The sequence below is a fragment of the Malaclemys terrapin genome, chromosome 10 (assembly GCF_027887155.1).
Source record: "Malaclemys terrapin pileata isolate rMalTer1 chromosome 10, rMalTer1.hap1, whole genome shotgun sequence".
Taxonomy (NCBI): domain Eukaryota; kingdom Metazoa; phylum Chordata; order Testudines; family Emydidae; genus Malaclemys; species Malaclemys terrapin.
This window is the reverse complement of record NC_071514.1, coordinates 4639146-4664165: the sequence shown is the minus strand read 5'-3', so window position 1 is coordinate 4664165 and position 25020 is coordinate 4639146. Positions and strand designations below refer to the sequence as shown.

Below are 25020 nucleotides of genomic sequence, written 5' to 3'. Positions count from 1 at the left end.
GGGGGCGTCATTTGAGCTTCCCGCCTCAGGTGTCAAAATGTTGTGGGCCGGCCCTGGGCTCACCAGAAGGGAATCCAGTGTTGTTAGCCAAAACAGGAGTGCAGCAGTGGGGTTCTTCTGCAGAACCTAGTAAACCCCCAGATCCCCAGGCAGTACCTGGAGGCAGTAACCTGGGAGAGTGTTCTGACTGGTGTCAGAAGTCGGCAATCCACTAGGCCAGTGTTTCCCAAACTTGGGACGCTGCTTGTTTAGGGAAAGCCCCTGTCGGTCCGGGCTGGTTTGTTTACCTGCCTCGTCCGCAGGTCCGGCCAATGGGAGCTGACCGTGGTTCGCTGCTCCAGGCCAATGGGAGCTGCTGGAAGTGACGTGGGCTGAGGGACGAACTGGCCGTCCTTTCCAGCAGCTCCCATTGGCCTGGAGCAGTGAACTGCGGCCAGTGGGAGCCAGGATCGGCCGAACCTGCGGACGCTGCAGGTAAACAAACCGGCCCGGCCCACCAGGGGCTTTCCCTAAACAAGCGGCGTCCCATGTTTGGGAAACACTGCACTAGGCTCTCCAAGATACCAAAACCAAAAGGCTGTTGTTGTTGTTGTTGTTGGAAGGCTCCGAATGAGAAAGGCATTCTCTAGAAATGCACGGCATTTGATCTTAGTGATCTTCTCTCTCATCTTAATAAATCTTTGGTTAATTAGACCGGCTGAGTCTCTGACTGCTGTTTGGGGAGAGACGTGAAACAGCCTCTAAGATGAGGTAGGAAGCAGGGTGTTCTGGAGCCTGCCCACTCAGGATTCTCACTCCAAAAAGCACACAGACTAGGGAATGGTGTCCTGCAAAGGTGTCACTTGAAGGGCTGTGGTCTGACAAACATACAGAAAATACCAAATGGCTGTCACAGTTACCAGTGAACTGCACCTCTGCCCCCTCCTGGTTTCTTTGAGTGCACCTCCGCTCAAGCCAACACCTCTCTTTAGGGGTAGAATCACACAATTTTCCCCATGTCAGGCCCTGGGCTTCAGTCCCCTATGATCAACCATCATTACCTCAGCAGGTCTGGTTTATCTTTAGTGACTTCAGTTCTGTTCCCTCTGGGGACAATAACAGAGTTGCCCTTCTGTTTGTTCTCCAACAGCCCCCATTGAATTAAAAGCAATAAAGGTATATGGTAAACATTCCATTACCCCAGTATAAGTCTATCTCAATAACAAGGTTACATTTCAGTATTCATAGATTGTTGCATCACAGCTCCATATCCGCCACAATGACCACAGACTTGAACTCAGTTCAAGGGGCGTAAGGTGACAGAAAATTTTAAAGATAAGGAACCCTAGATTGGGGACAGAGAAAGGGATGAGTGCAGGAGATGTAGAAAAGGAGAGAAGTGAAGGTGGCATAGAGAAAAGCAAACTAAATGTGGCAGCAGAGGAAGAGAAGGTTCAACATTACAAATTGGCCAGTAGCTACCGAGCCATTAGAAAGCTCTAAATCGTACATCTGTTGTTGAAAGAAAAAGGCTGTTTAACACACAATGTATTGTTTTATTTCAGTTTTACAGTTTTTTAAATCGCTGTTTCTAACTAGATCACTGTAATTTTGTCATTATTATTTGTATTACTGCTGCACCTAGGAGCCCTAGTCATGGACCAGAACACCAAACAAAGACATCTAGGTCCTGGTTAACTCACTAAAATTAGTGATCGAGATTTAAAATCTTTTCAGAGGCAGATAAAGCAAAAAAAACTCAAATTTCCATCAGTATTGACTAACTATTTTAACGCTCGTGTTAGGATTTGAGATTGATCACCATTGGAAAATCCCTGTTTCAGATGCCAGAAATAGCCAACTGTTTCCTTAACATTTAACGTTCTTGATCATTTTTCAAAAATTCCTTAAAAAAAGAATTAAATAAATTCAGAGCTTATCAGAAAATCGGGAATAGTAGTGACGAGGTAGTGAACTTTTTGCCTAGGGTTCCATAAGGAAAATAAGCCTTATCAACAATTTTCATCACCCTTTGCATCTTTCCAAAAGTAAGGGAATCAAAATAAGCAGCATGTATTTATCAACCAACCCAAAATATAACTACAATACTGCCAAAGCCTTAACTTCAGTGGCATAACATCATGCTTTATAACTAAGCTCTGTTATTCTCTTGCACACATTAACGTTGCTGAATGTGTACTTTCTACTGCCTAAAACTCATACTTATTCTTATCACAACATTTGTTAATCACATGCAGTAACAGATTCTAAAATAGTTTGGCTCCAGAAATGTTACAGAGATTGCTGGGGTTCACAAACAGTTGAGTTGTGTTTGCTGACATACCTACTAAGGTCTGTGGAGAAAATTCTTTAAACAAGCGGTCTTTCCTGCTGATTTTATTGATTTCACATGCAGTTTTTGGTGTGATCATTTTTCTAGCCTGAAGGAGGCCAGAAACACAGACAGTTGCACAGAAAATCCACATACAATATTTTGAAAGGTGTGACAGGCTTTTAAAATTTCTTTTAATTTAATGTGGTGTACGGTAGGATGGTAAAAATTATCTTGGCTAAAGGAACAGATCCCTGCTAGCTTCAAACTGTGCAGTTCAGGGTTGTTTCCTCCCTAACGAATATAGCCAGTGCTCCATCAACAGACTATCTTGAGTAGTTTACATATTTATTATATCTGAGAACGATCTACAGTGTTCTCATTCAGTCAATTATTATATTTATGTAGCTGCTGGAGTTATGTTTCAGGTGATTCTTAAATCCTAAGTAAATAACAAAGCATGATAATTGTATCCTTTGGTTAAATTAAAACCATGATATCCATTCCTAGGACCTACAATAATCAGATATGCAAGCTGTTGGTTTGTATGTCCTATTGATTTAATATGCTTCTAATCAGTACATAAAGCTATAGGCCTGCAGTGTTAATTTTTCATATGCTTACAAAGTACCCTTTGATTTTCTGTCACGCGTTAATTACAGTGTTTTGCCATTAAATAGGAAGCTTTGTGTAAACTAATTACTAGGTAATCATTGTCTACCGCAAGCGTGCTGTTTGTACCTTTTATTTTATTCTAAAAATGCACAGATCTCGCAGTCTGGAACCACTATACCTTCCAGCCATTAGCTCTCACTAATTCATAGCATTATTGTGTTAAGATTGTAGGAGTTGTAATTGTTGTGGTATCAGTGCTGTTAATTACCGGAGTAAACAGTTGAAATGGTGCCAAGGTCTATTGTACAAGGCAGAGAGAAGGAGGTTTAAATGTTACTTCCACCATCTGGGGACTGGAGTAGAGGCAAATGCTAGAAAACAGCAGTGAGGCAATATCAGAACTTCAGCTCCAGGGTTTTAGGCCATATGGATCTAGAATATTTTGAATCAATTGAATTTAACTGCCAGTTTTTAGCAATAACAGTGTGGAAGGAGAGGATAAAGCAAGAGCAGTAAAGAAATCTGAAAATCGTTAGTGTTATCACATGCAATAAAATGCCTGTTTGGATTATTTTAAAAATGTTTGTTTTGCTAAAATCCAAAAAGACAAGTCTAAGACGAAAAGAAGTTCAACCGTGTGTCACTTGTGAAACATGACATAGTTTTTATCATACTGCTCTGTAGGCTGTTTTGAAAAATAGCTCTCTACAGTTTACATGGAGTTCTTGTCAATTTACTGAGATTATCCATACTTTTTAGTATTTTATTTTTTTAATCACATTTTTAAAATGCACATAGATTTTTTTTTTCCCCTGTGGAAGCAGACAAAGAGAATGGCCGATGAAATAAAGCAAATTATGTAGAGTTAAAAATATATATTTTTTTTAAACTTGGAAAATCTAGTGATCTTGAGGGGGCATGAACTGAGCATGTATTCACAGGGGTCTGATATACCAAAAGTGTGCACTCAGATGCTACTCTCATAGAAATTACTGGCTAAGGCTCTGATCCTGCAAACACTTTGCTTGTGAGTGGTTCCACATTGACTTCAAAAATTTATTTTATTTTTAAAAAAGAAAACCTTTGTTGGGGAAAATACTATTAAGAATACATAGTAATACTCCAACCTTCGATGGAGAAATGCATTTATTGGGGAAATTATTTGGGAAATTAGGACCCTATCTTGCAAAATACTTACACATGTGCATCTCTTTAAGCACAAAATAGAAATCCTCCAGTCACACTGGTTTAAAAAAAAATCCATTGTATAAAATTGTCATAATCGCAATTAAATTACATTTGGGCTGAGTATATATCTGCATGACTATTTGATAATATCACTTTGCCTCTAAGCTCCTCTTTCTGTCTGATTTTGGGTGGCACTGGATATAGTGGTTTTATATTTAATTTACTCCCAAATTTTGTTTTCCAAGGTGAAATCTACAAAAAAAAGAGGTCTCTGTAGCTTGCTGCCGTTACTGGTTTAGTATCATTCAGAGGAAATAGAAGGGATCTCTCTTTCTAAACAATCCTGGTTTATTTATTTTTTTATTGGTCTGTTAGCAGATGTTGAAGTAGTTCAGGGCACAATGTAAACGTGCTTTTAAATAGAGGTATTGTAAGTAGCAAAGTATACAATGAAGCTGGAGCAATGGGGGTTTTTTGGACTAGGACAATGTTCTCTGCTTTTTTTGTGTGCATGTAGCTGAATTTAGAATTAAAAGAAGTGCTTGATCTTTATATATTGAAATCCTCAGCGTGCAGAGTGACAGCATGAGCCAGAAGAGAAAACCATGGCCCCATGTGGTGTGAAAAAAGGAACAGCAGTTTAAGTGCTGGAAAGTTGAAAGAGAACTAACCTCCTTGTTCTTGTAGTCAAGGAAAGTGGCTGTTTTGTGCTCTCATATCGAAGCATAGCATATGTGCCTCAGTTTGACAAAAAGCCTCTTGAGTCAAAGCAACCCTGTGTGCTGATCCAAAACGAAGGCCACAATAATGAGGGACGGGCCTCTCAAGAAGCAGTGAGTAGATAATACTACATAAGTAGAGAATTCTATGTAGTGTTCTCTCCATTCTACTTAATGCAAGTCAAAACCACGGTGAATTGCTTGCCATCCAGCCGAAATGGGCCATTAGCTATCAGGGAAAATTGTCTTTGCTACTTTCAGCAGATGGAGCAAATATTTTACAAAGCAATTTTACATACAAAAAACATTTGTGTTACTTGGTAATGACGGCTGTTTTACATGATGTTACCTTCTCCCAGAACATATTTTTTTAGCTCATGGAAGGCAAAATTGGCACTTTTTAATTTTAAAATTTGCAGTTAACAATTAAATGTTCGTTCTTAAACCAGCTTTTAAACTTTAAGTAGGTGTGTGGTAGGCAATGTATCACGTCCAAAAATGTTTCTGCTTTTTCCCCCAACCTTTCAAAATGTTTTTGGTCTTTAGCCTAGTATCGCTCTAGATATCATACACCTGTCTGGACGAGAAAGAATATCCATTCTTTGTCAGTTGCAAACAAGGGAGCACTTACAATAAGGTGGGACAGCAGTCAGGACATAAGCTTTGGACTCTTTCCCTGGTTGCCAGTGCTAGTAAGAATATAAAAGTAAATAGGGCCGGACATAATACAAAGCAGGGCAGATCCTCAGCTGGTATTGTCATAGCTCCATTTGTATTGTTCTTCTCTGGCCCATTCGACTTTTTGCTGTGTCGTTAGAGCCATGTTGGTCCCAGGATATGAGAGAAGGTAGCAGAGGTAATATCTTTTATTGAACCAGCTTCTGTTGGTAGAAGGTACAAGCTTTTGAGCTACACAGAGCCCTTCCTTCCTCAGGCCTGAAGAAGAGCTCTGTGTAGTTCCACCCACAGAAGTTGGTACAATAAAAGATATTACCTCTCCTACCTTATCTCTCCCATTCATCTTTACTTATCTGGGATTTCTTTCTTTGCTCTATTTGCTTCCAAGGCCCACATAGCTTCCTTTCACTCTGATTCCATCTATAAGCCCCAGGCCTTTCTCATGCACTCCGCTCCAGAGCCTCTTTCTATCCTGGGTCTCTCTTTCTATTTCTAAACCTATTTCTCTTCTCGTCTCTTTTCTCTTCTCACCAGCCTTCTCTTTGTTGCCGGATCTTTCTCAACTAGATCTGCTACCTGTTCCTTCCAGACACCCTACCTCCAGTCCTAACATCATCTCTTGTGGCTTCTAATATTGCCACACAGCCTTGCAAATTTCTATTTGCTCTAGGGCCAGGAATATTTTTTGAGAAAAAATAATTCTTCGAGTGATTGCTCATGGGTATTCCACAATAGGTGTGCGTGCTTGCCATGTGCACCGGTGCCGGAAGTTTTTCCCCAGCAGTACCCGTAGGGGAGCGCCCTGGCAACCCCTGGAGTGGCGCCTCCATGGCGTGGTATAAGGGGCACTGCGATCTCCCCCCACCCTCAGTTCCTTCTTGCCGCCGGTGAAGGTGCTTCGGAACTCAACACCATTTCCCGGGGCTACACCATCCAGTTTACTTCCTCTCTACCCAGCCACCCCCCCGCCCTGTCCCTCCTGGGGGACCCCTCACACGAGGCTTTGCTCGAGCAGGAGGTGGGGCGGCTCCTGAGCCTAGGAGCGGTGGAAGCGGTATTGGGGGAGTTCAAAGGCAAGGGGTACTACTCCCGCTATTTCCTTATCCCGAAGGCCAAAGGGGGGCTCAGGCCCATCTTGGACCTGCGAGGCCTGAACCAGTACATGGTGAAGCTCAAGTTCCACATGATCTCCCTGACCTCCATCATCCCCTCCCTGGATCCCGGGGACTGGTACGCCACCCTCGATCTGCAGGACGCGTATTTCCACATTCATATATTCGAGGGGCACAGACGCTTCCTCCGTTTCACGGTGGGCTAGGAACACTACCAATTTATGGTCCTCCTATTTGGCCTGTCCACTGCCCTTAGGGTATTCACGAAATGTATGTTGGTAGTGGTGGCCTACCTCAGGCGCCAGGGGGTCCAGATCTTCCCCTATCTGGACGACTGGTTGGTCAAGGGCAGCTCCCGGTCGCAGGTGTGAGATCACGTGGCGCTCCTTCTGTCCACGTGCACCACTTTGGGCCTGTTGGTAAACAACACCAAGTCCACGTTAGTCCCGCTACAATGCATAGAATTTATCGGGGCGGTCCTAGATGCCTCGTCAGCCAGAGCCTCCCTCCCACCGGACAGGTTTGAGACCCTGAAGGGGCTCATCGACACAGTCACAAGGTTTCCTGTGACAACAGCCATAGTGTGCCTCCAGCCCTTGGGTGACATGTCGGTATGCACGTATATGGTCCGTCACACCAGACTCAGGATGTGGCCCCTCCAGCTCTGGCTGGCCTCGGAGTTCTCCCAGGCCAGGGACAGGATGGACAAAAGTCCTCACGGTGCCTGAGCCAGAGATCACCTCCCTACGGTGGTGGTCCTCCCCAAGAAACATGCTCCAAGGGGTCCTGTTCGGGGCAGGGCCCTGTCGCTGGAACTGGTGTCTGACACGTCGGACCTGGGATGGGGGGCCCATGTGGGGAATTTTCAGACCCAGGGTATGTGGTCGGCTCAGAATCTGACCCTCCACATGAACGTCAAGGAGCTCAGGGCGGTACGGCTGGCGTGCATGGCCTTCCGCTCGCACCTGGAGGGCCGGGTGGTCAGGGTCCTCACGGACAACATGGCCTCGATGTTCTACATCAACAGGCAAGGTGGGGCCCGATCCTCTGCCGTGAAGCCCTCAGGCTTTTGTATAGCCCATGACATCTGCCTACAGGCCTTTCATCTGCCGGGGCACCCAGAACACGCAGACGGATCGCTTGAGCAGGGACTTCTTCTGTCAGCATGAGTGGTCTCTCCACCCAGAAGTGGTGCACAGACTTTTCCAAGCGTGGGGAACTCACTATCCGTGACTCGGCAGAACCGTCTCTGTCCCCGGTTCTGCTTCAAGGGGGCGCTGGGATGGGGTGCTATCTCCGATGCTTTCCTCCTATCCTGGTCAAGCCAGTTTCTCTATGTCTTTCCCCTGTTCCTGCTGATCGGCAAGATCCTGGAAAAGATAAAGATGAACAAGGCCCAGGTCCTTCTGATTGCCCCGGGATGGCCCAGGCAGCATTGGTACAGGACCCTTACGGGCCTGGCGGTCACCCTGCCGTGGCCGTTGCCATCCCACCCGGACCTGCTCTCCCAGGACCAGGGACTCCTCCTCCACCCCAACCTGGCGGCACTCCACCTCACGGTGTGGCTGCTCAGTGGTCCGGTAGGGAGGAAAGGATGTGCTCAGAAGGGGTTTAGCGCATCCTCCTAGAAAGCAGGCGGCCCTCCACGCACCGAGCCTACTTGGCAAAGTGGTCTCGGTTTTCCAGATGGGCGGACGAGCGGGGCATTTCCCCAGTGGCCGCCCCGATCCAGTTTATTCTGGATTACCTCCTTCACCTTAGAGCCCAGGGCCTGGCGCCCTCGTCAGTCAAAGTGCACCTGGCAGCCATATCGGCCTTCCATCCGCCGGTGCAGGGCCACACGGTATTCTCCCATGCTATGACTGGCCGATTCTTTAGGGGGTTGGATCATCTCTTCCCATATGTTAGGCCCCCCAGTCCCACAGTGGGACCTAAATCTGGTGTTGGCCTGTCTCACGGGGCCCCCGTTTGAGCCACTAGCCACATGCTCCTGGTCACACCTCTCGTGGAAGGTGGCCTTCCTGGTTATGATCACGTTGGCTAGGTGGGTCTCGGAACTCAGGGCCCTGACCTCCGAGCCCCCGTACACGGTATTTCATAAAATAAGGTCCAGCTCCGCTCACACCCTTCATTCCTCCCGAAGGTGGTCTCTGCCTATCACATGGGTCAGGACATTTTCCTGCCGGTCCTCTGCCCCAAGCCCCATGCATCCAGTGAGGAGCGCCATCTCCACGTGCTGGATGTGAGACGGGCTCTGGCTTTTTTACCTGGAGCGGACTAAGTCGTTCAGAAAGTCCTTGCAACTGTTCATCGCCTCGGCCGAGCACATGAAAGGTCAGCCGATCTCCACTCATCGTCTCCAATTGGATCACCTCATGCATCTGTACCTGTTATGACCTGGTGGGAATCCTTCCGCCACCAATTGTAAAGGCGCACTCGACTAGGGCGCAGGCCTCGTTGGCTGCCTTTTTGGCCCATGTCCCCTTTCAGGACATTTGTAGGGCTGCCACATGGTCTTCAGTTCACACGTTCACCTCGCATTATATGATTGTCTCTCAGACCAGGGAGGACGCCAGGTTCAGCAGGGCCGTTCTCCATCCCGAGAGGTTGTTAACTCCTTCCCACCTCCAACAGATAAAGCTTGGAATCTCCTATTGTAGAATACGCATGAGCAATCATTCGAAGAAGAAAAGACAGTTACCTTTTCCGTAACTGGTGTTCTTCGAGATGTGTTGCTCATGTCTATTCCACATCCCACCCTCCTTCCCCTCTGTCAGAGTTGTCTGGCAAGAAGGAACTGAGGGTTGGGGCAGCACGCAGTTCCCCTCATACCGCGCCATGGAGGCGCCACTCCAGGGGTCGCTAGGGCGCTCCCCTACCGGTACTGCTAGGGGAAAATCTTCCGGCACCGGTGCACGTGGTGAGGATGCACACCTATTATGGAATAGACATGAGCAACACATCTCGAAGTTACAGAAAAGGTAACTGTCTTTTATTTTTCTTGCTCATCCTTCATTATGGTAAAGAGCAGGCAAGCAGACTTTGTGCCTGGGCTTGTCATGTAAAGTGCAACAACAAAAATCTGTGCCGACCCTTTTTTGCTGGCACTGAGAAACATGAGCTAAGAGGTTAACTGCTGTAAACCTATAATTCTGCATCAGTCTGAGGCCACAGTTGAGATAGCAAGAGTAAGTTCTGCTGAGCTACTGTCCAATTTAAATAAAATTGTCATGAAGATCAGAGACTTTTTTAAAAGGTTGGCTTCATGAGTAAATGTCTGACCTACTGGTTTGAGGGGGTTTGACTTTTATTTTAATGTATTCTCTCCTCCCTGCTATACTTGCTTGTAGTTGGCAGTATTACCACTCTAGGGGCACACAGTGATGGAGGTGCTTCAGCTAGGGACTAGATTATTAAGGGAACTTCAGGTGGGTTTGATCCCACTTCTGCTGAGAAAATTTGGAAAATGTGATGGTTTGTTTTAAAGCCACCTCCTTCTCCCTATGAGTTGATTTTCCTTCGTCATTGTCATAGCTGGGAGACAGTATTTCCTTGGCTTCATGTGAAGATGTACAGCTGTGTGTGGTCTGCATAAGGCTGGCATTTGAGCCCAGGGTGTCTCACAATCTCCTTCAGAGGTGTCATGTAAAGAACAATATGTGGGACTTAGCAGGTGAAAGCTCTGGAGGTGAAGGGGCAGCTTCTCATCACTACTTTCTGGGTTTGGTTGGCTAAGAAAGACCAAAGCCATTTATTGATCCCTACAAGTTTTCTAGGAAATTGAACAATATCTCACTAGAGTGCAGCATCAAATGCTTCCAAAAGGTGTAGTAGTGTGAAAAAGGATGTTTGATCATCTTCCATGGCTAAGAGGAGACCATTCGCTAGCATCATTCTATGCTTTGTCATGGTCTAAACCCTAGCTAGCAGGGATCAAGAATATTAGTGGAGATCAAGTATTGCCAGAGTTGGCATCTTTCACCAGCGTCTTAATCAGCCAGCTCAGGAACTGGAGTCTGGCCACTGGGCAGTAGTCAGTAAGATCAGTTGTAGCAAGTGATGACTTGTTGAGTATCAGTTTGAACCCTTTGCAGAAATGTCAGTCATCTCTGTGTTATTAAGGGTGCAGAGTGGTTGAGGAAAAGAGCTTAGTGACCTATTTCTAACCTATTTGCAAGGAAAAATTGAGTATTCCAAAGGGGAAACAGTTATAAAATACCGAGCAAGTGGCTTCATATTCCTTAACATTGTTGCAATGGAAAATGTTAACACGACTCTATCGCATGCCAATAATTGAGATTTGTATTTATACAGATGTGGTCCCGGTGTCCCAAATACCACAACACCCACTGGAAGGAATTTTAGATTTTTTTAAATCAATTTATGAAAATCTTTTCAGTCCACATCCCACATATCTGTGTGTGTTTGTTTTTTAAATTGCACCATGCCCAAAGTCATTAGATCTAAATGATCAGGCTCAGTGTGATGGAGCTATTGCTGAACCTACGGAGATGTGCATATTGATTTGTAGCTCTGACCTCTCAATGGCATTAATCACTGAAAAGAAAACTTCTGTCTACTGCATTGTATTTATATTAATTGCATAGGTAACAATACAGTTGTTTTGAGATGGTTGCCCCCATCTCAAAAAAGATGTATTAGAATTGGAAAAAGTACAGAGATGGGCAACAAAAATGGTTAAGGGAATAGAAAAGCTTCCCTATGAGGAGAGATTAAAAAGACTGGGACTGTTCAGCTTAGAAAAGAGACAACTAACGAGGGATATGATGGAGGTCTATAAAATCATGCCTGGTGTGGAGAAAGTGAATAAGGAAGTGTTATTTACCCCTTCACATAAGAACCAGGTTTAAAGCAAACAAAAGGAAGTTCTTCTTCACAGAACGCACAGTCAACCTATGGAACTCATTGCCAGCGGATGTTGTGAAGGCCAAAAGTATAAGTGGTTTCGAAAAAGAATTAGATACGTTCCGAAGGATAGGTCCATCAATGGCTATTAGCCATGTAGTCAGGGACACAACCCCATACTTTGGGTATTCTAAAATCCCTGACTGCAAGAAGCTGGGACTGGATGACAGGGAATGGATCACTCAATAAATTGCCTGGTTCAGTTCATTCCATCTGAAGTGTCTGTCAGAAGACAGGATAGGGGGCTAGATGGATCATTGGTCTGACCCAATATGGCCATTCTTATGTAACCATTAGCGCTCTCAGTTTCTTGGGATAGTTATATTTAAAAGCAAAACACAAGCCCTGTTGAACTCAATTGGTCTTTGCTCACTGTTCTGATGTTTTAATCATCTTGAATTCCCTGGTACAGTTTCTGCTTAGATGACTTTGCTTTATGTCACTGTTTGGCTACAGTTCTGATCTTTGACCTCACAGTTTGGAAGAGGAGTAAATCACACCATTAGTGGCTCGGCATCCTGTGGTTGTCTGCTCAGAGGGAGACCTAATCACCTGCAGTTACCATTGGTATTTTCGATCGTAGAGTAGCTGCTCTTAGGAACTCCAGTTTGTATTATAGACTGGTATGAGAAACTTAAGTTGAAGACGCAAAAGAGTTCTTTCTTGGTGGCATTATTGATATGGGGCATTACTTTTAAGAATTAAAGTGCAAGTCTATCGTACAGGGAAAGAACCATTCTCTCGGACAGGAATGTCCCATGCCTGAACTGGTCTAAACCAAACACCTTGTACTCTGCACAAACGTCAATAGGCAGCCAATGCAAATCCCACAGTGTTAATGCAATAGTCTCACAGCAAGAAACCTCACTCAACAAGCAGACTGCTGCATTGTGTACCAGCTTCAGTTTCCAGGTGGATTTAAGGTTTAGTGGTATGCTGAGAGCACTGCAGAGCAGACAATTCTAGAGGTGACTAAAGCATGGGTAACAGTAGCAAGACCAACATCCGAAACACATCCCAGCCTCCAAACCAGACACAGATAGAAAAATATAAAAAACAATTAGTGGGACAACTCAAGGAGTAAGGGACTAGTCAGTGTGGGTGACAGAACGTGGCCCAGGATTAGGCTGAGGGCCAGCAGTAAGCAACGTCTTGTCTTTCCTGTAAACTTGCTCTTGTGTTGTGTTCTTCTCACACAAGACCTAGACCACCAGACCTCTGTCTGATGTGGATCCCGGACTGGATACTGTGGAGGAAGGACAAGCTGATAAATGAAACGTCATGTGCCAAATGATGCAGTTGGTTTCACTGGCCCAAAATAGCCCAAATCTATTAACCTTCAGGGCACCCTGCAAAACCCATGTGTTATGCTCAGGCTTTGGAAGAGCAGGGAACAGGCTGAGAGGTGGTAATTTGGGCAGAGGTTGATGGTATTGTGTTATTTCAGGCTAATCATCTGGGATGGTTTTAGCTGTGGGTGAAATGTTGTGCTGCTAAATTTATTTATTTATTGACTATAAGTGTTTTTTAAAAGGTTTGTCAATGGCACCTAGAACCAGCGATAGACATTTAAAATATATATACTTCCAAGGTCCTTCTATCACCTGCACTGTGTAACATCTGAGCACCTCACCGTTTTTAATGTATTTACCCTCACTACACTCCTGTGGTATAGGGCAGTGCTATTATTCCCATTGTACAAATGGGGTCTGGAGGCACAGAGAGGCTAAGTGACTTGCCCACAGTCACACAGGAAGTCTCTGGCAGAGCATGGAAACCAGATCTCCCCTATCCCAGGCTTTTAGCCTCTGGGCCATACGTCCTCTGCTACCTTTTGTGGATAAATCCAAAATTAATAGTATTAAATATGAATTAAAGAACCCCTTTATGTCCCATTGCATGTTATGGAAGTAACAGGATTCATTGATTGCTCACGCAGAGTAGCGGTTTTGTTCATGTTTATAGAGTGTTAATCACAAAGTTATACTGCGCACCTTCCAAGGCCAAAACAAGATCAGGGCTCAGATTGTTGCCAGGATCGGCGGATAAGTGGTCCTCTTCTGGAGCATGGGACATTTCTCATTTCAAGAGTATGTAAAACGGAAAGAAAGAGACCCAGGGAAAGCATGAAAGTGCTTATGAAGCAGCAAGAAAGAGGGGCTCGGGGCTCTAGAGTCAGGGTCTTGGCACTTTACGTACTTGCTCACCTCTGGGCCTCTTGAACAGCAAAGACAATGGAGTTAGTTTTTGCCAAGATATGTTTGATGGTTTTTGTGGTAATACTGGGCAGGACTGAGGCTATTTTATATCCTATAATATGAAAAATCAAATTCCAACCAAAGCTAGAGAGCCATCAACCAATCCTCTAGTTTGCTGGTCTGACCAATTGTAGAGATTTACAAGGATACCTCCCATCGTAAATACACTTTGTGTGTAACGCTACCGACCTTGTATGGGCTCACCCAAATTCATGATGACTAAAATGCTGAGTTTTGCCTTGAGTATAAAAGTAAAAGAGTTAGGAGGAGTATTATTGGAAACCATAGCCATTTTAACACTCTCTGGTTTAAAATACACATATCATAGAAGTTATCGACTGTTGATATTGATCACTAAGCCATGACCAAGGCTTTTATGTCATTTACAATCACAAGGTCATGTTACTGATAAAAGTGATAATAGAATAGATGCTACGCTGAAAACAAATCAGCCTGTCAGAAAAAAAGACTGTTTTGGATAAATGTAAGGAGAAAAATTTAAAAAGCCTGTCTGACTGTGAGTAAACAGTAACCACTTTTTTTTTTTTTTTTTGGTGCCTGTTGGAGGCCTGTTTTTTAATCACCCCACAAGCAGTTTTCATTTCTGTAGTAAAATTGCTTGTGGTTCTATTTAATTTGTTTCTGCAGGAGCCAGCTTTGGTGAAGATCTCCCAGGAGCTCCCGGGCCTTTTAGCACAGCACGCACAGCCAGTCAATGAGAAACGATTTCCTACATGGGAAAAATTCCTCCAAACATTTCTTAGTCAAGGTAAATAAGACTGCAAAGTTCCTGTTTAGTATTATAATGGGTAATTATACCATACTGTATACCATCTTCTTGTTAATCTCGGGCTTGTTTAAAAATTTCTTATTTCCACATTATATTTAACTGTCCATTTAAGAATTCTATATAGGCAGTTATTCTGTCATTCTTATATCCTACTCACGTGTTTAACCTGAACATTGAAGCTACCTCTCCTACACTATTCTGAGTGAATAAGGACCAACCGGTTTAATTTTGTGTTCATATATTGGCGCTTATGTTGCCTTTGGCAAAGAAGCTCAGCAGGAAATGTCAGCATGTGGACTTGTGGCATCCAAAACTATAAGTAGTTCAGTCCTCTGAGTTATTGGTCAGGAAACAACTGTGGGAGTGTGGTTTTGCCATCCTGCTGGACCAGAAAGTGAGTTGCATGTAGCACTGGTTGCCTACTGAGGGGAGGAATTCGCAAGGACCTTATAACCCCCAAGCCATTCTTCTGTCAGGCATGTTTAGTAAGTTTCTGGAGTGAAGTGCCCTGCAGTTATATTAAATTTGATACATTCCATGGATTTCATTATCTGTAGAAGAGTCAAGGGTAGATCAGGATTCCCATTTGAAAATGGTTTTGGCAAAAGATCACCCACTGTCACATTTAGGAATTGTATAAAAAACATGATCATTTATCATAGCTGAATCAAATATTATATAATAGGCAACAGTAAGTTAACACAGAATGCCAAATAATCCTGTTAATGCTCTCCCTATGAACAGCTATGGCGTGTTGTTATTTAGAGAACATACACTCAGGAGCGGCACCAGGGTTTTTGGCGCCCTAGGCGGGGGTCCTTCCGCACTCCCGGTCATTGTTGGCAATTCTGCGGCGGGGGGGTCCTTCCGCGCTCCCGGTCTTCGGGGCACTTTGGCGGCGGGTCCCGGAGCGAGTGAAGGATCCGCTGCAGAATTGCCACCGAAGACCCGGAGTGCGGAAGGACCCCCCGCCGCAGAATTGCCGCCGAGGGCAGCAAAATGTCGCCCCCCCCAAATCCTGGTGCCACAGGCGACCGCCTAGGTCACCTAACTGGAAGCGCCGGCCCTGCATACACTTTCCAAGAGATGTATGGGGGTTAGCTACACAGTTCTTATTACATTTATTTATTTAAGGCATTTCTGTAGCAGTCCGCACCATAGTGTCTGAGTGCAATAGATGTGGTTGGCTGAATTCTGTGCGGCTCTGAAAATGCTGGAGTTTGAATTCTGTTACAAGTCTAACAAAAAATTCCTTTCTTACCAGGCGGTGTGATAGAAGCCTTTCCACCCTCAGAAAATGTCACCAACCTTACAGTGGATATGCTGATAGAGCCAATGGGAGACATAAGGATAGTTTCATCCGGAGATCAGATCCATGCAGATGGTCCTTTGCAATCATCTGGCACCACTGTTCCACAGTGTTCAGTTGATCCAGCAGTTCTTAATTCATTATGTTTAAAAATTGGAGAGGCCTGCAAATCCAGAGGGGTGCTTGGCTACTTCTCAGTTGACCTTGTAACTTTCATCCACCCGCAAACAATGGAGCAGCAGGTGAGTTGGACAGAAATACATTACCACATAGTGTACCAGAAGTATTTAGAAATATCTGAAATCCCACAAGACTCTAGCACGGTGTTTCCCAAACTTGGGACGCTGCTTGTGTAGGGAAAGCCCCTGGCGAGGTTTGTTTACCTGCCACCTCCGCAGGTCCGGCCGATCACGGCTCCCACTGGCCATGGTTCGCTGCTCCAAGCCAACGGGAGCCGCTGGAAGCAGTGGCCAGTACGTTCCTCGGCCCGCGCCGCTTCCAGCAGCTCCCGTTGGCCTGGAGCAGCGAAATGCGGCCAGTGGGAGCCGCGATCGGCCGGACCTGTGAGCGCGGCAGGCAGGAGTGGCGCCAGGGTTTTTGCCGCCCTAGGCCTGGGGTCTTCAGCGGCGGGGGTCCTTCCGCTCCGCGTCTTCGGGGCACTTCGGCGGCGGGTCCTGGAGCGAGTGAAGGACCCGCCGCTGAATTTCTTCCGAAGACGCGGAGCGGAAGGACCCCCCGCCGCCGAATTTCCGCCAAGGGCGGCAAAATGCCACCCCCCAAATCCTGCCGCCCTAGGTGACCACCTAGCGTCGCCTAGTGGAAGCGCCAGCCCTGGCGGCAGGTAAACAAACCAGTCCGGTCCGCCAGGGGCTTTCCCTACACAAGCCGCGTCCCAAGTTTGGGAAATACTGCTCTAGCAGATCATGTTAAAGGCATTACATTTAAAAACTCATTGAGCTAATCAACTTTTCCCCTGCAGACAAATTCTGACACTTCTGTGCTTCCAATTCTCCATCTCTAAAATGGGAATAATACTTCCACCTGGAGCTTTCGTGAGCCTTAGTTCAGTAATACTGTATTTGAAAGTGTTTTGAGTTCTTTGGATAGAAACTGCTGTACAAGTGCAAAATAACTTTTTCATAAATGTAGTGGTTGTGAAAGTTACCAGAAAGATGGTGGTAGAGATTTAACTCCAGAGATCAGGTTCCACGCAAGCAATGCAAGTGCAAGTGTCACACTCCTATTTACGTGCCTAAACCATCATCTAGAGGAACCTCCTTCAGTCACTCTACCAATTCAATCGTTGGTTCATTTCAATCCAGGCATCTCTCTCGAGACTGACTACAAGGGTTCCAGTAGAACCAATGATAATGATGGGTTTTGTGATGTGGAATTTTTCCACTCTGAACTGTTCTGAAATCCCCCGCTCATTTTGCTCAGCTGATCACTGATTGGATCGTTGTTACAGGCTGATGATTCCTGTGTTGTACCAGCCTGGTCCTGATTTGAAATGGTGACATAGAGGTCTGATGCCCTATATTTAATTGCCAATTTCTGAGCCATCTACCCCTCCTCCCCCCAATTAATATTTTAAAGGTAAAGTGTTGGTATTAGCAGAAGGTTGACTAGTTTGAACCTCGTTTTTTTCTCTTAAAAATTCTATGGATTATGGTATGATACGCTGAATTACATCAATAAGAGCTTAGGTCCTGAAGGTTCTGCTCAGTTCTGCAGAAAGGAGTCATTCTGTGGCTGCAGAATTGTGGAATAGATGGGGCCCTGACAATATACTTTCCCCCCGTCCAGCCTTCTGAGGCAAGGTCTGAGAAGAAGAGTTGGCTCTGTACCGTGCCCTGCAGACTCATGCCCTCTCTGATGAACTGTGGAAGTGAGTTTCAAGGTACAGTGAGTTACACTGAAAATACCCTGGCACCAGCTTCCAGATATTCAGATTTAGACAGTGTAAGATGAAGTGATATTGACTGATCTCAGCTGTTGCAGCGGTACGTCGGGTGAGAGGTAGTCTTTCAAAGAGCCAGGGCCAAGCAAAGTTGGGTTTTAGACTGGGCTTTTAATAGGGCAACTCCTTGAATTACGCCTAGAAGCGACTGTACTAGGAAGCCCAGTGTAGTTTTTGGAGCTGTGGTGCAATGTGCAACCTACAGCAGGCACAAAGCAGCAGATGAAGTAGATGAGAGCGGTGACCAAACAGAATCCTGTGGAACCCTGCCTGGGAGAGCCCTTACTGTGAATAAGCAATGGCTTGTCTTTAAAGAGGTAAAATCAGAACTGCTCAAGTAACTCCATCTACCCCTGCCTGAGTCTGCAAGGCAATCAGTGAAACCTCATTGTCAGCTGTATCAGACTTCTGACAAGGCGAAAAGTGATGTAATAAATCCACCAGGCAGAGTATCAGTTCCAAAACACGCTGCTACCTACAGCAGCTCGGAGAGAAAGAAGAGTAGTTAGGACCACAGTCTTTCTTATAAACCATCCCACTCAACATCCAGATTCCTCAGGGGGTGTGCTGCTCTAGTAGTCGCTTCTTTCCAGATGGTCTTAAGCTTGCAGCACCAAGGAACCCACAATCAAGAGCACGGATTTACAGCAGCAGTGTACACACAACTCCAATTAGAGGTGAGTTACCCTCTTTAGAGCATCTTTTTGGGATGGGGCACTGCATCAGCAGGTGACAAAGGAATTATTTCGAGTGTGTGCTGAAAACGATACAATTTTTTATTTCATTATTTTAGTATCTTTTCTGGAAAGGCTCATAATGCAAACGACCTATCTAATTTTATTAGCTTGAAACATGATGAAAATTGGTAACTCTTGTTCCATATTTATTTCCTTTTCCTTCTGGCATGAACAAGGCTGATCAGCTTTGACAAAATTGTGGGACAAAATATTGATCTTGTCATGTGTTTTGCTGATTTTGAGTAATCTTGCATTTGTTTTGTTATACGGTCAGCTTTCTCTGTCATTATGAACTCATCCACCAAAAAATATCCTAATAACCAAATTCCGACTACTCTGAATATTTTCTTCTTTAAAAGAAAGAAAATCATGTTGTTATATTAAAAGGGGAATTGAGATTAAGGGATTTTGCAATTTACACAATTGGCCAACAATGAAAGCCAGGTTTAGAGACCGAAAACTAATGATAAAACTTTAACAAAAGGTGGAGTCTTTGCAGGTTGTTGTGAGCGCTGCTATACAGTTATTGGGTACAAATACACATGTTCAAAATCAGGAAATATATCAAAATACTAAAGTCCCAGAACCCAAACCTGTTTACATCACAAATTGACAGCGTCTCCCTGTCTGCTGGGTCCTTTCCTATTGACTCCTGATTGTAGAAACTCCTAATTATCAATGCAACAGTGTTGTCTTCCAAGGGGCTCAGATAATTAAGGCTCTACTATATTTATAAGATGCAACTGCATATATTAACATATGTATTTAATAGGGTAAATTATGCAGCATGGTTGGGGTTTTCAAAGGACCTTAAGGGAATGGCATGCCCAAATCCATTCAATGGAATTAGTGCACCTACTTCCCACAGGCTGCTTTGAAAATCCCAGCCTATGTGCTTTGTGAAAAGAGGAGGGGAAAAGGCCTAAATACAGGGTTTCATTTATAGCCCAGAAGTTACTACAGGGTGGTATCTGTTGGCAAAAGTTAACTCTCTGTAATGGCACCACTGTTATGACCATCGTGTTCTATTGTAAGTGTAGAGGAAACTGTGTGGTGGCTGATCGCAGATGTTAACTTTGAAATGGGGACCACTGTATATACATGACCCAAAATATGTATGTGCTCAAGTGGTGTGATTTGGATTGTCCTGGAAATTAGCCACATTGGATTACTTCCATGAAAAGTTTAAAAACAAACAAATAAGAACAGATTTAAAATTTTTATTAAAGTGAATGTTTAAAATTAAATATACACAAGTTAAGAGGGAAGGTACTGTACATCTGGGGTCAGGCTTGGGTTTGGTTAAAGGCTGAAATCCTGGCTCCACTGAAGTCAGCAGGAGTTTTGCAATTGACATCAATGGAGCCAGGATTCCATCCAAATACAGAAACACTTTCTAGATCATATTAAGGTTGTGGCACATTCTGACAGAAGCCAGGAAAGTTACAATTAATTAATGCTGTTTGTTCTTTTATTATTCCTGTCTGTTCTGTCTTGTTTTCCCTCCCAATGATTCTACCTTAAAATGTCCTCCATTTGTCAGCTCGTACCACAACTTTAGCATTATTTAAGCACAGTTTTTTAAACTTAATTAGATATAGAGGCAATTAATGATGCCATCTGTCTTGTTGTGTGTGTGAGAGAGAGAGATTACACAAAAGATTGTGCTTCTGAAAGCACTATTTTTTGGCAAACAAGAAATCCTATTAGACTCTTAGAACGCTCTCACGCTAATTTCAGAAGTACCGATTTTAATGCAGTAGCTGAAAGGCTCAAATAAATTTTCTGGAAGCACTGTATACTTAGGCATCCTTTCAAAGTTATATTTTACAGAAAATATCAAATGATCTATTGTTTTTTCAGTAAAACTAAAAATTAAAGATATAATTGAACATCTGTTACCAGTACAGTGTAACAGTATTTAAATACTTTAAAATCCCTGAAACCTTCATAAAGTTATATGTATCTTTTACATAAACACAACTCTTCAAGCAATGTGAGGGGCCAGATTTTCAATTGTGGGTGAAATGGGTGCGAACCCACACTTCGGGCATGAGCAAAAACCCCTGCATTTGCACATGCAGACTGAGGTAGGTGTGTGTGTGTGTGTGTGTGTGTGTGTGTGTGTGTGTGTGTGTGTGTGAAAAAAATAAAATAAAAAAAAATAGATTTTTAAACTCCATATTTCTCTCTTCCAAGCATGGTTTAAAATCTTTCACTTCATTTTTCAAGACAGTTAGTGTTAGCAAGTATTTCCTTGCAACATCTATATTTTGTCATGTTGTTTTGTGTCTCATTTATGTTGCCTCCATATATGAGATGCAGTAGCAAACAGGTTAATCTCTATATGCTGAATAAATAACACAGACTGTCGATCAAACAAGCGGAACAATCCCAGGTTAGTTATCATTGCTGGCTGATATCATAGAAAAACTTGCATTAATATTGCAATGATAAAATAGTCAAGATTTGACTACAGCCTAAGGTCTTGCAGCGGTCCTTGAGGAGGCGCATTAGAATAGAAGACCAAGAGTCTATGGGCCAGATTGTGATTGTCCTGTGTGGGAGTGGGACACAAACACTGCTAGGAGCCTTGCCCACCTCATCAGGCTCACCATGCCAGGGCCTGTCACAATCAAAGAGCCTGTACTTAGGGAAACAGTGGGACCTTTCCTCCCTTGCAGCCCGTGGGGTGCATATTGACCAAGAGAAGATGAGAAGGAGGACATGGTCTCACCCTTATCCCCTGGCCATGTCATCATTTGAAAGGATGAGTTCACCGGGCCATGTGATGGCTTTGTGCCTCCCTGGGGTGCAGTCCTTCCCATAGTTTCCGTGACGGGGCAGCTCTGCACCAGGTCGATGTCTTAATGGTGCAATTTGAACAGAATGCACAAGAAATCCTAGGCTGAAAGGTACAGAATGATTTAAGGTGTATTTTCCTCTTGCTCCTTGGAGTGTGTTGTGCACTCAAGTCCCCTGCTTTGAGATGAGAACACATCGCTTCATACAATACTATAGCCTTTTCAAATATACAAGGTCTGCCTGCTTATACTGAATGCAATTTAGTGTCAGACAATTTAATGTGTGATAGAAATGCTTGTTTCTCTTGGTCCCTCCAGTCTGTTCAAGTCCCCTCTCAGCCCAATCCTTAGCCACTGATCTCTTCAATCTGTCATTAACTGGGCACTTTCCAAAGTTAGCACACAGTTTGCTTTATGTGTTGTCAGATGTTCACCCCTCCCATCCCGTCACCCCTGCCAGAGGGATCTCCAAGGCTCCCTTGGCGCAGACTCTGTTCCTCTCTCATCCCCTCTCCTCCGAGATCCTATCTTTAGCAGACATCCTTCCGGGGGAGTCACCACTTAGAGGCCTCACACCTTAGGGAGGCTCAGCAGCTCCTGAACAAGCCATATCTCCCACCCAAGCCATGGGACCAATGGATGAGGGAACATAGCAGACACGTATCCTCACTAACCAGGTTTTGGGAACACACTAAATTGTGAGGGAAGGGATGGGATTCCTTTCAGCCCTGAATCTGAACCAGATTTTTAGATAGTTAAAGAGTGAGGCAAGATGAGGCCTACCACTGAATGCATTGTGCCCTCTCCCTCCCCTCCCCCCCGCCCCCGAGCCTCAGAATTTAGCACTAGAGTAAGTTCAGGACTGAGTCTGCTGCAAGGAAACGCACCACTACCACTGTTTGATGGAAAAGCCCAGGGAGTGACATTGCCCGAGAGCTGTAGACTTGACAGAGCTCTCTGCTTGCCTCAGGATTCTACCTTCTTCCAAGTGACACATCTCTGTCTATGTGCTGTGAATCACCCGTTTGGGGAAGAGCAAAAATACTGGAAGTGCATGACTTGGACAGATTGGATCGCTCCTGATTTCATCCTTCTCCATTTTCCAACTTCACCTTTTAAGGGCCGGGCGTTGCCCTCTCTGAATAATGTCCAACACAGTGTTGATGACATGTCAGTCTCTTACCATGGATCCCACTCCTGTACATACTTACACACATGTGATCCCACTCCGCTGCATGGGCATGCTCACGTGTGTAAAGTTTCTCATGCACATATTTGGAGGACCTGGAACATAGATCGCTTCTTCTCAGATTGGTCTCATAAATTACAAATTTCTGCTTCCTGTGCACGGGTAGTGAGAGTGCCCTGGATCAAGCTGTTCTGATCAAGACTTTTCTTCACCACTAGATGATATTCTGCACATAAATTAAGACCTAATTTAAAAGCTAACTAATGTTTTATGTAAGCAACAACAGTCCAGGCACAGGGCATGTCCTGGGGATTAATGACCAGCTGGGAGCAGTTGGTGGCCCAAAGCAAACCATCACTCACTTTCTGTGCACTTACAAAGAATTAATACCTACCTTATTGGCTAGTCAGATCACAAAATATAGGGGTATTGTCTGCAATTCAGATATTGATGGCATATCAAATGCCTTCTTGTTTAATGAAGCAACATAAGGAGAGGGATTCTCCATCACATTATTACTATCTGTACACCACTGCTTGAAAGCCCTGGAGCTGGCCTGGGAAGAATTCCACTGGCAAACGCACTCTGTAGAACAACTAGAGGCTACCCTGCACAGGCCCAGCACGTCACAGGTGAGGGAAGAGAGCAGTCCAGTTGGGAGGAGTGCACTGTAATTTAGAGCAGGCAGGGGCCGCTCTAAATTATGTTGAGGGTGACAGAAACCGCCAGAGCAGCTCCCAAATGCGAGGGTGCTAAAGTGATTGAAAGCCACCTTTGCGCATTATCTTTCTTCTGGACAATGCCTCTCTATGCTGCGCTTCCAGGAGGCACAGCACAATTTCAGCCAAATGATCTGAGCATCTCTGTATATTCCAAAGCATGAGAGAGACATTTGTATCACTGATTTGACTATTTATTGCTTTGGGGTATTGATTCATATTAATAATTTATTTACAAAACATCCTTCTGCCAAAACACTTGGGGCACTGCAAAACACGATCAAAATACAATCCACATGCTTTGAAAACCCACCCTTGCTAAAAATCACAACAGCTGAGGGAGATCTGATAGCAAGAGAAAGAAAAGAGGAAGAAATGTAATTGTGATGGGAATAGAAATAAGGCACCACACTGATAAGATGGAAGAGATCGGAAGAAGACTATTGGGGGGTGGGGTTCTGACCTTAATTTAAAAAAAAAAAAAAACCCAAAGATTGAAAACAAAATCTTTAACAAAAGCTGCTATAAACTGTGTATAGTTGATGAGTGTCTTACTATCAAGGAAGCTAGAGGCCTTTAAATTCTGTTTTACCTTGCTTGACAAGCTCTGTTTTCTTTTTTGTTTGTATAAGTGCTCTGTTTTCAAGAGTTTTATAAAGGCCAAAATCAGTCTCCAAACAGATAAATAAGGTAATGGTATTTATTGGTGAAAACAAACATTGTAAAATGTATACAGATCTGTGGGCACATATTGCGGGATATAGAATACAAAAATAAATATTGACACATCCAGAAATTATGCTTGAATGCAGTCATGGAAACAACAGCGTTTAAATGTGTTCTTTGAGAGAGGAAATATTAGTAAAGAGAAGCATTTATATTTTGGGTGGTGCAAACAAAGTGATTCCTTGTGTACTTTTCATCACAGACTCCAGCATGGCTCACAGCAAATGCTATTCTAGTAGGAGTTAAAAAGTCAGAAAACAATATGTTTCATAAATGACCAAAGTATTATTTTTTATGGTAAAGCATATGCAAGCCCATTCAGTACAAGTTACATAGCAACGCAGGGTTAAGGAGCTTATCTGACATTTGTACCGTGCCATTTTTCAAAGATTGCAGCAAACTTTATATAAAAGGATCATTGAAATACTGCCACTTCTGGGGGTTAGAAGGTGGCATTCCCATTTGAACACTACATAACAGTTTAGGAAATATCGGGGAAGTATGCCTTGTCTAACTTACTGTTACAAAGGAAAATTTTATGTAGGCCATTAGCCAATGGAATTTAGCTTGAACACCTCACCAAGGGTGCCACCTCTACTGTGAGAAATGTGAGGTGATTTTTAAGGATAGCAGTGGTCAGAATATTTGTTTGAGATCTCACCTGGAATGATGGCACTCAAACAACACTGTCCTTCCTTAAACCACTGTAACACCTGGAAGGAAGGATACCACCTAATGACTCAATGACTTTTCTTAGACATTCACTATTGACCAGGCCTGACGGTGCTTAGCTTAAGATCTGATGAGTGCACAGAGCTACGATAGTGCAAGTGAGCACTGGATTTTCTTAACTTTACTATTCATAATCTTTGCATCCATACAATACAATCTTACTAAATACTGATTTCATATTTGTTCATCTAGTAAACTCTACCCTCTTTCTAAATACTGTACGTTATAGTTGAATCAACATTTATTT

At 44.0% G+C, this 25020-nt stretch overlaps 1 protein-coding gene across 1 annotated transcript in view; it reads left to right on the top strand.

Annotated features, from left to right (window-relative positions):
- Positions 1-25020, top strand: part of IQCH (IQ motif containing H) — a 117173-nt gene that overhangs the window by 62157 nt on the left and 29996 nt on the right. The window contains exons 15-16 of the mRNA XM_054042697.1: positions 14456-14576; positions 15862-16148. Coding sequence (XP_053898672.1) covers positions 14456-14576; positions 15862-16148 — 408 coding nt within the window. The remainder of the gene's footprint in view (positions 1-14455; positions 14577-15861; positions 16149-25020) is intronic.